Raw genomic sequence first — 11,916 nt, 5'->3', positions numbered from 1 at the left:
ACCACCCCCACACGAGGTGGGAGAAGGATATTTATAGTCGTAGTACAAAAGTGGCCGTTGGAGGTCACTTATGCTGCACAGACACCGGACGTCCAAAGGTATCGGACGACCAGACATGAAAGTTGGACTGGACGTCCGACAGGCGTCGGTCGTTCGACAATCAGAAGAAAACAGTGGTCTAGCGCAGCAGTAGAGAAGAAAGACGCATAGGGATCGAACGTCCGAGAGCATCGGTCGTCCGATGCACGGTCGTCCGGAGAGGACGGACTTCCGTTAATTTTGGCTCTATGAAGAGGCACCAGAGGACCGGTCGCCAACGGACGTTCGGGGGCCGGTCGTCCGGAGGGACCAGAAATCCGATAATTTTTGTTCTGTGGCAAGCCATCGGACATCCGGAGAGCACCGGACATCCGGAGAACTAGGAAGCACCGGACGTCCGGAGACCTTCGGTCGTCTGGACAAAACAGAGGCCAAAAAGTATAGCAAGACAAGAACTCCTCCAAAGAGATTTTTCCTAGATTTTGAGCAAGTCTTTTTGCGAGAACCACTGACCCCCTCTTAATAGTGCGGGATCCCTATACTCAAACAAAAGGAAAACAAAGAAGGATCTAAAGCTTTGTGTCTTGTTTCACCGTCCTTTGAGTATCTTGAATATGTTAGCTATGGACCACACTAATATCTTTCGGGAACAAAACCTGAGATGCACTTGACAGAATTGATTAGTTCCCTATATGTATGTTGTCAACAATATCAAAATATGATTAAGGGCATGATTGCACTTTCAACCATATGCTTTCTTTGAGAGAGAAGCCTCTAGTGAAACCTATGGCCCCCGGGTCTATTTTCCATCATATATTTTCAGATCTATAAAACCAAAAACCCAAAAATACCTTACCGCAATTTATTTATATTTACTTTATTACCTTTTAATTATCTTTTATATCTATCTCTACTAGATCTCACTCTTGCAAGTGACCGTGAAGGGATTGACAACCCCTTTTTCGTGTTGTGTGCAAGTGTTTGTTAGTTTGTGCAGGTGCATATATTGGGGACTTGCTTGTGCCTCCTACTGGATTGATACCTTAGTTCTTAACTGAGGGAAATACTTATCTCTACTTTGATGCATCACCCTTTCCTCTTCAAGGGAAAAATCAACGCAAGCTCAAGAAGTAGCAGACCAGTCCGCGGACACGGATGCGGAAGGGTGTCATCCAACCGTAGCCACATACATCCAGCCTTCCTCATTTTTATTTCAAGTCCGCACAATCAAATAGCCGCATGCAAAGGGTACAGACATTCAAATAGCCGCATGCAGCACTAGTTCAAATTTAAAAAAAGTTCAAATATAACATCCCAACATTGTTGTCCCATTTCACCGCCCACTGATGCTCAATCAGATCTTCCTTCAGCTGCTCGTGAGTTGGTCGATGCCAAATTTGTTGATGCATTTGAATAAACTCTTCAAATGCGGCCGGATTCTAGTCCGGAAGTTGGATTTGATCACCCATGTTCTCAAATTCCAAAGCTGCGCGGCGTCGTCACCCTCATCCTTGACGATCATGTTGTGCACAACATGTCATCACTTCCCACAAGGTTTTCGGATCCCGCTGTTTAGCAGGTCCACAAACAACTGCAAAACGGGCCTCCAGAACTCCAATTGCCCTCTCGACATCCTTTCTAGCCGCTTCTTGTCTTTGGCAACGTGAGCCTTTTTTGGGCAACTGGGTTTGAGATGGTGCTGACAAAGGTAGTCCATGGAGGATAGATACCATCAATCAGATAGTAGCCCGTGTTGTACTCAGGTCCATTGAAAGTATCATGGCAAGGAGGAACTTTTCATTTAGTCAGCCTCGCAAACAACGACGATCATTGCAACACATTGATCTCATCGTGAGACCCGGGCATGCCAAAGAAAGCTTGCCAAATCCAAAGATCATGTGATGCAATTGCTTCAAGAATGACGGTGGGCTTCTTAACATTGACCCTGATATTGCCCTTATAAGGCCTTCGGGCAGTTTTTCCATTTCCAATGCATGCAGTCAAGAGATACAAGCAACCTAGCCACCCTCTTGCTTCTGAGATTGCCAAGAGTCTCTCGGTGTCTGCCACAGTTGGTTCTCTCAGGTACTGAGGTCCGAACACCTCGATACAGTAGTTGCAAACCTGACCATAGCATCTCCGCATGTGCTCTCAGACATCCATAGGTACTCGTCCCACGAATCAGCGGTTGTGCCACATGCAAGCATCCGGAGTGCGGCCGTGCACTTCTGGTAACTAGAGAAGCCAATCGTTCCCATGGCGTCCTTCTTCAGGATGAAGTAGTCATCGTAGGACCGGATGCCATGGTAGATACGATCGAAGACAGCCTTGCGCATCCGAAAATGCCGGTGAAAATGGCCAGTGAATAGTGCATCAGGGGCAAAGTAGTCGGCCATCAGTGTCAAATGGCCATGCGCCCTGTTGCGGTTGAGCACTCGATGACCCTTGATCGAGCCCTTGAAATTGAGAACATGTTCCTCCGCACACTCCGCGTCTTCAAGGACCGCCTGCATCATCGCCGTCTCATCAGAGTACTTCTCCTCGTTTGATGAGCCGTCGGATGACTCAACATACTGCTCGTATATGTACCCAAAATCGGAATCCATTGCTAGAAAGAAGAAGGGGCAACTTAGCTCCATCGATTCATCAAACAGTTGCCGGGCATGCTGAGAATAGCAGTAGCGGATGGTACCTGACGGGGCGGTCGGGGGACAGGGATTGAATAGAGACGGAGGAGAAGTAGGGTGGAGCCCTGTTGGAGCGCTGGAGGTGACGGAAACACAGAGTTTCGGCAGGGGTGTGGCATGGTGGCCGGGGTGGTGGAGCGGCGGCGAAGGCAAGAAAGAAGGAAGGAATGAAAGCAAATGGGGAGGATGGAGTCGCGGGGTCTGGGAAGGGTTTTGGGTGGCCTGGGGTGTCAGATTTCTACGTTTCGTGTGTCCGGACTCCCGCAAAGCTCCCCCATCTTTGTCTTCGGTTTGCGGTGAAAATCACGTCCGGACCGTCCCGTGGATCGATATAGGCCCGCGTTAGATGGCTCCCGCGGTCCAGTCAGCGCAGTCCGGACATATGCGGGCGGTTTGCGGTTCCGCCTTGAAAATGCCCTAAGATCACTAATCTCAAAGCAGCACACCCATTTGGCTGTTCTATTTTTATTTTATTTTTTTGTTACTCACAAACTTTGTCGTCGACGGCGCAGGTTCGCCAATCGCCATGACTCGGCCGCGGGGCTGCCGATTGGCGCACCGACGGCGAGATCAATCGTGGGACCGCCCTGTGAGGGGCGCTGCGACGCAAAGTGGAACTGTGGAAGGTCGTTGAGTTACCGGCCACAAGGAAGCGGCGTCCGCGGCTTGCGGAGAGGCGGGTGGAGGTGTGATCCAGAAGGCACTGGTGGCGTCGGTCAACGGGAGGAGCAGTGAGGAGGACGAGTATTGATGACACCGTGCCCACCGTGGCTGGGGGCTGGGGCAGAGAAGGAAGTGGCCGGCCCGGCCTGGATAGGTCGACGACGGCGACTCGGCGGAGGGGGGCAGTTCCTGTCTGCTCGAGTTAACCCGCACTCTTTCTCTGCTCGAGTTAAGCCGGATGGATCGAATTTCGTTGCAGTCTTCATATGCCACCGACACTTTCTTTTCACTGGCAGAGGTAAGATAACCATCAATGGCTTGCCTTCGGTTGGAGAAGTGGAGTGCGTGCACTGCGTGGTATGTCTGCGATTATTTTCTGCAAAACTTACTGTGATTTAGTACTAGTTAGAAATCTGGAATTGCTTTAATCAGTACATATTGTTCGTCTGATATTTGCACTGTCTGCCAACAAGTCTGTGTATACCTGAATGTGTATTACTGACAGATATCATATAATTGATCATTGTTTGCATCTTCTCCAGTACGCCGTCCTCTGTCACGTCATCTCGTGAGCATTACTGATTTTCTTTCTCTTGATTAAATATGAATCCTGAAGTTGTTCAATGTGTGAATTCGAGCAGTAATTGTTTGAAGCAGAATTTTCAATAGTAAGTTACGTATTATATGCATTGGCATTTAAGGTAGTACTATTTGGTGAGCATAATTAAACAACATGTTTTTGGGATTCCCATGTTCCACTTTAGTGGAAATGCTTTAGAATAAGATGGTCTTGTGAAATTACTTTCAGTGGCTAACTTTATCATTGTGCCAACTACAGTGATGTTGGCGTTTGCTTCTCATGTTGGAAATTTAATTCAGTAATCCTTTTGAAAGGGCTTGTTCTGTTTGTTTCTGTCCTTTTTAAGAGAACGTACTAAAATATACCATTTTAATATGATTATGTGAAAATTTGATCAACTCAAATTGCTTTTGATAATTGGAAGTTTTTGGCATGTCATGCTCGCATTTTATGGACATTTGTCTGTTTTGGGCATAGAACAACGGCAGCGGAGATATTTAATGTCGGAATGCTATATATCGTGTCGTACACAAAGGATGTTTGCAACTCGACAACCCTTTACAGACACTTGTATTATTGAAGGCATTCATTCTCCAAGCCAGATACATTGATGGGAAAAAAGAGTAACATACAACTTATGATCAATACAAGTTGTGGTATCTAAAATATTTCCAGCAACTGCAAAACATTCTTCACTAAGTAAACTCGAGCATCAAACCTTGAACAAAAAGAAAATCAACCAGGCATTAAGGAAAACAACAAATGAAGCCATAAATCAGTCCGTAGCTGTAGTGCAACACATGCAAATGGCAAAAAGGGATGACTTTGGCTTCTGCTTTTCTTTGCTTCTAGGAGAACTAACCGTGGTGCTGTTCTTTTGAACCGGTTCTTGTTCCTTCAATGGTGACCACGTTCCAACGCCGTCCTCCGTCATTAAGCTACAAAGTGGTTTATTGTTTCTTGCAGAGTGATTTGGCGCTCTGAAGGCTCCTTCTGATGGCTCCCTAGGGCTCAACAGTGGACTCTTCTCAGATTCTTCCACAGCTTCATCTTTGGCTTGCATCAGAGTGATGTTGGTCATGGGGATGTCCTTGACTACTTTGCTGTGCTGTTCACTAGAATAACTTAAAGAGTTGATGCTTTCTGTACTCAGAAGTAATGGAGTCTCTTCACCCACATCTGTCCCTAGAGTTGGTTTCTGAAGCAGACACTGTTCCTCACTAGAATCATCAGCATTTGCAATAACTTTCTTCTGTTCCGATTCAACAGCAAAGCCTACAGTCCCTGTGACTTTCTCCTGATTGGATTCAGAAGTAAAACATGTGGCTTTATCAGATGTGCCTTGTCTCTCCTTGTTGAATAAATTAGGGAAGATCAAGTCTGTCGCTGAACTGCATTCCACCGGCTTCATGCAGGTGCTCAGAGTCTCACTGTTTTCAAACTTGACAACTTCAGGTTCTTCAAGCAGTAACGGTTGAGGCTGATCACACTGTGAGCTGTTCATGGTTTCTTGTGTATCTATAGCCTTTGCTTCACATGTGGAGGTGGTGGCTCCTTCATTACTATCCGAACTATCAGGTTTAATATCTTCCTTGACAAAATCTTCTACTGGTTGAAGAGCATGTGATGTTGCAGTCATTGGTGCAGCTAATTCTTCTATGATGACTTCTTCATGTACCTTTTCTTCATTCAAAATAGGAAGAGGGCCAGATAATGGTGGGCCTAAACCTGTAAAATCTTCTCCGTGGACCTTGGCAAGACCAAGAGAGTCATGGATACCATCAGATTTCTTATCCCCTTCAAAATTATCTTCTTCATTCTTGTCTGCAACATCTTTGTTGACAATTCCCCCTTGCTCTTTCTCTGCTGTTTCAATTACATTGTGCTCCATTGCTGCACTTACAGAATCTGACATCTGTTCTGCTATACTCAGTTCATGTTTCTGAAGTTCTTTGCTATTTGTTGCACTGGGATCTGCTAAAGCTGACTGAAATTGGGAAACAGCTTCAACAATGTCGAGAGCACCATATGCGCTACATTTGGGAAATTCTTCCTGCTGATTTTCCAATCCTTGGATCTTCTCGTCTTCTTCTAGCACCTCATCATTTTCAATCACAGTATCTACTGTTATGGTTTTGCAGGAATTGTTGTTGCCCATTTCACAGATTTCTTGCTTCTCTTCTTTCTTGGATGTTTCTTGGTTGGTGTCATCTTCTGGTCGTACATGTGATGAATTTTCTCTTTCTCTAGGCTCATCTTCGAGGACAACCTCCTTAGTCTCATCATCAAGATGATCAGTGATAATTGATTCAGTTGATGATGTAGTCGCTCCTTGTACCGAGGATGGTGTCCATAGATCCTCTACTGCTGACACTCCAGTTTGTCTTTCTTCTAGGCTTTCAACTGTATCTTCTCCAACTAGATTATCATCCACCACTGCAGCTTCTTGACTGCAATATTCCTCCCCATCTTGTGGCGCACTTTCAATAATTCCCTCTAACAATGTGAGGGGATTTGGTATGGTACTTTCTTCACTTGTCTCTGTCATTTCGTGTACAACTTGTTTGAATTGCTCATCAGATAATGATGTATCATTGCCACTTGTCATGTCTTCAGTAGTGGTGTCGACAGCGGCAACTTTTTCTGTACCATCTGTGGTTGTTTCAGTTCCACTGCCCTCTTGTGATTCATCACCTGTGCCAGATCACTTGCTTTTATTAGGAGAGTATATAGTGCTGAAGGAAAGCAATGCTTAGGTACCTATGATTTTAGTGGCCCATCATATATTCTGAAGTTCAAGTATAGTTGTTCATAGAAGCATAACTTACCTTTTATTAGGTGGGTAGCTAGGTAGCACTAGCATCTAGCAAATTTTCACTTTTGAATCCCTCTCTTACTATCTCATACTGAATTCACCATTTATTATCGCAAACACGCATTCTTCTCATATTAAACCATTCTTAAATGGCTTATTAAAGCACAAAAATAAAACATAGTAAGAAACAGCAAAACAAGCTAGGTATGAGCCATATCAGCCAGCTGAACTAACCTTGTTCTGTAGGTAGGTTACTATTTCCATCATCATCTTGTATTGATGTATGATCCTGAAGTGAGTCCCTGTTCTTCTCATCTAAGTCTTCATTTGCAGCAGAGATTTTTGTTTGATCTGAAGCTATTTGATCATTTCCACCATTAGAAATGATAGGGTCCTTTAACACCTCTGACATACCATCAGATTTCTGATCCCCTTCAAAATTATCTTCTTCATTCTTGTCTGCAACATCCCTTTCAATAATTCCCCCTTGCTCTTTCTCTGCTGTTTTAATTACATTGTGCTCCATTGCTACACTTACAGAATCTAACATCTGTTCTGCTATACTCAGTTCATGTTTCTGAAATTCTTTGCCACTTGCTGCACTGGGGTGTGCTAAAGTTGACTGAAACTGGGAAACGGCTTCAACAATATCGGGAGCACCATATTTATTACATTTGGGGAATTCTTCCTCCTGATTTTCCAATCCTTGGATCTTCTTGTCTTCTTCTAGCACTTCAGCGCTTTCAACCACAGTATCTTCTGTTATAGTTTTGCAGGTATTGTTTTTGCCTATCTCACAGATTTCTTGCTTCTCTTCATTCTTGAATGTTTCTTGGTTGGTGTCGCCTTCTGGTTTTACATATGACGAATTTTCTCTTTCTCTAGGCTCATCTTCGACGACAACCTCCTTACTCTCGTCAGCAAGATAACCACTGATAATTGATTCAGTTGATGATGTAGTCTCTCCAACTAGATTATCACCCACCACTGTTGACACTCCGGTTTGTCCTTCTAGGTTTTCAACTGTATCTCCTCCAACTAGATTATCACTCGCCCCTGCAACTTCTTGACTACAAGATTCCTCCTCGTCTTCTGGCAGACCTTCAATGCTTTCCTCTAACAACATGGCGGGATTTGCAGTGGTATTTTCTTCATTTTTCTCTGTAGTTTCGTGTTCAAGTTGTGTGAATTGCTCATTAGCTGATGAAGTATCCTTGTTGCTTGTTATATCTTCAGTTGTGGTGCCGACATGGGCAACTGTTTCTGCAGAATTTGTGGCTGTTTCAGTTCCACTGTCCTCCTGTGTTTCATCACCTGTGCCAGATTACTTGCTTTTATTAGTCGAGCTTATAGTGCTGAAGGTAAAAACAATTACTGCTGAGAAATGCTTAACTGCCTATGTTTCTAGTGGACAATTATACATTCTGAAGTTCAAGTATAGTTATTCATAGAAACATAATGTACTTCTTATTAGGTGGATAGCCGTGCATCACTCAATACAGAGCCAGAGGATTTTCCCCTCTTTTCGAAAAAACATTAGGTGGGTAGCTAGGTAGCACTGGCATTCTTTCGAACCATAGGCTTTTCTTACTATCTCATCCTAAAATCACCATTAATTTTCTCAAGCACACGTATTTCTCATACTAAACCAGTTTTAAATGGCTTATTAAAGCACGAAAATGGAACTATTGTACGAAAGACAGCAAAACAAGCTAGTTACGAACTGTATCAACCAGCTGAACTAACCTTGTTCTGTAGATAAGTTACTGTTTCCATCATCTTGTGTTGATGTATGATCCTCAAGTGAGCCCCTGTTCTTCTCATCTAAGTCTTCATTTGCAGCAGAGATTTTTGTTTGATCTGAAGCCATTTGATCATCTCCACCATTAGAAATGACAGGGGCCTTTAGCACCTCTGACATATCCAAATCCTTAGCGCCATCCTTCTCCTTATCTAACATAAACAGAATAATGAATGAGTGATAATAGCATTATAGTGATTATTGAACTCCAGATTACATTCCACTGAATTCTAACTAGAAGTTAACTTGTATGGAAAATTTTGTGTATTAAATCTCTAGATTTTTCTTACTACCTCATACGGAAATAGCCATTTCCGAGCTTTTAATATTAAACCACGATTCTCATATGAGGTATTACATTACAAAAATAAAGTTATAGTAGGTATGATATCAGCCGGCTGAACTAACTTTGTTCTGTAGGTAAGTAATTATTCCCATCATCATCTTCTGTTGATGCGTGATCCTGAGGTGAACCCCTATTCTTCCCATCTAAGTCTTCATTCGCTGCCGACAATTTTGTTTGATCTGAAGCCATATGCTTATCTCCACCACTAGAGATGAGGGGGACCTTTAATACCTCTGACATATCTACATCCTTAGTGACATCCTTCTCCGTATCTAACATAAACAGAACAATGAATCAGCGACCATAGCTTCATAGTGGTGAGTTTCTAGTAAGAGCAAGTTTGACATGATTCCATCAAATATTCGTTGAATTTATGCCTCCTAGGTATTCCGTGCAGGATAAATATTGTGAAACAGAGGTAGTACCTTTCTCACCATTTATGTTGCTGAGCTCATGTGAATAATCTGCGTTGGCCATGGTTTTGTCGAAATCCTTAGCACTCTCCTCTGGTACTAGAATTACATAAGAAGATGGTTAGCAAAATATTCATGCTCATTCCTAGAAAGCAGATAGTATTTAGCAACATGCATACCTTGTTGACCGATAACGTTGTTGTTGCCCATCTCATTGCCCATTACTCTCAGCCCAAGACCTTTAGGTACTAAGACCAATGAGAACAGTCTTTAGCTCAAGCTCAAGCACAATCTACAATACACTTATGGGCTATTATAAGCCATGGGGAGGTGCAAGTGAGCACTACAGACCATGATGGTGGTGGCCACCTCAAGATTAGCTAGAAAGGGTGCAACAAGACAGCACAATTTTCCTGTGAGCCTCCTAATAATTTTAATGCAGGGAGCACATCATAGGGACATGTTTTTTGGGTCATTGTTTCCTCATTTTATCATTTAAGAAGGTCAAGGAAACTAAAGATGGAGATCTGGTCAGATGGCCCAATGATAGTCGCATTACATCTTTCATGAATGATTGAATTGTTTTAAGCGTACACCTGTACTGCAATGGGGCAGGAAACCTGAAACCTTCTATACGGAAACCATAATCGTTCCGTCCCATTGGGTGCTGACTTGATGGTTCTAAGTTTTCTTTCTGTCGCATTGGTTGCATGATCTACTTAACACTTAGGTTTTTTCTTAAAGATTTCAGGTCCTGAAGTCATTGTTGAAGACATGGGTTGAACCGGCTTACGAAGCACGGAAAGAAGAATTTCTTTCCGTTTTGCTATGCATAACATGCGCGCGCGATTCCACGGAAACTTCCGACTTTATTCTCAGGTGGATAAAACCTCGACATGTGGAGAGCATGCGCGCGCGTGATTCCACAGAAACTTCCGACTTTCTTCTTAGGGGGATAAAACCTCGACATGTGGAGAGCTGCCTGATAACAAAAACGCAGTGAAACTAGAGCTGTATCTAATTACATTAGTCAACCTTTCGGCGCATCTTAAGTTCTTAACATATTCCAGTCCACTCGAGTGAGTCATGCTCCTTGTCTCGCGGTTTTATCTTTCTTTGAAGCGTCATGTCATGTGTTTTTTGGCTCTAAAGTTTGGATCCAGTTGAGTTGGAGGGGGACACGAGCCTTTGGTCTGGTGTCATGATGGCCTACAACTCCCTTTCCGCTGCTACAGGTTCTCCCACGGGGCCCTTCAAGTGTGCTGTTTGTTCCCTTAAACACGGGGTGGGAGTGGTTTCCACCTCACGCTGGCCCTTAGAAAATCCATGTCTATGATTGGTATCGCTGGCTGTGGATTGTGCAGTTGTTGACTGGTTTTTGTAACTTCAAGGCTTATAGCCCCTCTTTTCCAGTCTTCCCTTCTCCAAAAAGAGTGAATTCCATTTTTTACATTCTAGTTTCACATTTGTGACAACAAGTACCCCATTGAGTAGAGCGAGCCGAACCGAGAAAACTGGCATGAACAGTCAGCACTAAAACATGGGTCCAAGGAATCAAAACGCGGGGGGGGGGGGGGGGGGGGGGGGGGGGGGGGGGGGGGCAAACTCGGCGCAAAGAACCAACCAGATTGCCCCAGTGGATAAATAAGGAATACAGAAACAAAAACAGGGGGCGGGGGGACGGGACTTAAAAGGTTAATTAGTTGAAAAAATATTTTAAATATATTAATTTCAAGGTATGAGATGGCTAAATATATCAGATCAAGAGAGCATATACACTACAACCACACGAGGTAACTAAACCACGCGCACGAAAATGGCCCTACACAAATGGGGTATTACAACCAAGTCCATGTGCCTCAACATTCTTGCGGAAGCCATGGTAGAACTCATCATCGTCTTGTCATAACTGTAGATACTGTAGAAGTCCAAATAAAATCATGTTTTTTTATAACAAGTCATCAATAGGTATTGATTCTATTGATAACTAGAGTCCAACCCTGTTCTGGTTCGACAGATGGGCTGGGGATCACCCCTTCGTTGCCCGGTTCCCTAGGATTTTCTCCATAGCGATGGTGCCTTACATGTCCGTCTAGACAACCCTTATTGACTTAGGGCGTCTTGCGTTCAGGAGACCGTTTGGACCTCCAGAGTTGGTCGAGTGGCAGGGCCTCCTAGATTGCATCGCCCTGCACCCACCGAAGTTGGATCAGACGACACCAGGTCTCGTGGCGTTTGGAGCCCTCTGGGCGGTTCTCCACCAAGTCCCTCTATCAGGCCATTGCGCCATCACCTGTTCCCACGCCCTTTACCCAGGTTTGGGAGATTAGACTCCCCCTGAAGATTCGGATATTCCTGTGGTAGTGGATACGAGGCCGTATTCCCTCTGGTGTGGAGGTGCTCAAGCGGAACGGCCCTGGAGACGGCCTTTGCCCCCTATGCGGGACAGGAGAGGCTCGAACACTAGTGCAGAACCGGGCTATAGCACCGGTTCGTAAGACCCTTTAGTGCCGGTTCTGTAACCGGCACTAAAGGGTGGGGACTAAAGGTCCCCCCCTTTAGTACCACTAAA

At 44.3% G+C, this 11,916-nt stretch overlaps 2 protein-coding genes and 1 long non-coding RNA gene across 3 annotated transcripts; 1 reads left to right on the top strand and 2 right to left on the bottom strand.

Moving 5' to 3' along the window:
• Window positions 1-2,120: 2,120 nt before the first annotated feature.
• On the bottom strand, window positions 2,121-2,645 carry LOC109740899 (uncharacterized). Its single transcript, XM_020299955.1, has one exon. The coding sequence runs from the start codon at window positions 2,643-2,645 to the stop codon at window positions 2,121-2,123; it is 525 nt and encodes a 174-aa protein (XP_020155544.1).
• Window positions 2,646-2,847: 202 nt separating this feature from the next.
• On the top strand, window positions 2,848-10,418 carry LOC141042447 (uncharacterized). The gene is made up of 2 exons (XR_012205239.1): window positions 2,848-3,687; window positions 10,089-10,418. It is a non-coding gene; the product is annotated as an uncharacterized lncRNA (long non-coding RNA).
• On the bottom strand, window positions 4,682-10,082 carry LOC109740891 (uncharacterized). The gene is made up of 7 exons (XM_020299945.3): window positions 9,524-10,082; window positions 9,357-9,443; window positions 8,994-9,203; window positions 8,531-8,737; window positions 7,019-8,098; window positions 4,832-6,663; window positions 4,682-4,687 (listed from the first exon to the last, which is right to left on the bottom strand). The coding sequence occupies exons 1-7, from the start codon at window positions 9,564-9,566 to the stop codon at window positions 4,682-4,684; spliced, it is 3,465 nt and encodes a 1,154-aa protein (XP_020155534.3). The 5' UTR covers window positions 9,567-10,082.
• Window positions 10,419-11,916: the final 1,498 nt, after the last annotated feature.

The sequence above is a fragment of the Aegilops tauschii genome, chromosome 3, assembly GCF_002575655.3.
Source record: "Aegilops tauschii subsp. strangulata cultivar AL8/78 chromosome 3, Aet v6.0, whole genome shotgun sequence".
Lineage (NCBI taxonomy): Eukaryota > Viridiplantae > Streptophyta > Magnoliopsida > Poales > Poaceae > Aegilops > Aegilops tauschii.
This window is presented reverse-complemented; position numbering and strand designations above follow the sequence as displayed.

Excerpts from the sequence above, each read along its gene's own strand:
- LOC109740891 (XM_020299945.3), bottom strand. The coding sequence starts at position 9,566 with ATGGGCAATGAGATGGGCAACAACAACGTTATCGGTCAACAAG. Across the intron at positions 8,738-8,993 it reads TTACTTACCTACAGAACAAA|ATAAGGAGAAGGATGGCGCT; the intron begins GTTAGTTCAGCC and ends TGTTTATGTTAG. Across the intron at positions 6,664-7,018 it reads TAACCTACCTACAGAACAAG|GTGATGAATCACAAGAGGGC; the intron begins GTTAGTTCAGCT and ends GATCTGGCACAG.
- LOC109740899 (XM_020299955.1), bottom strand. The coding sequence starts at position 2,645 with ATGGATTCCGATTTTGGGTACATATACGAGCAGTATGTTGAGTCATCC.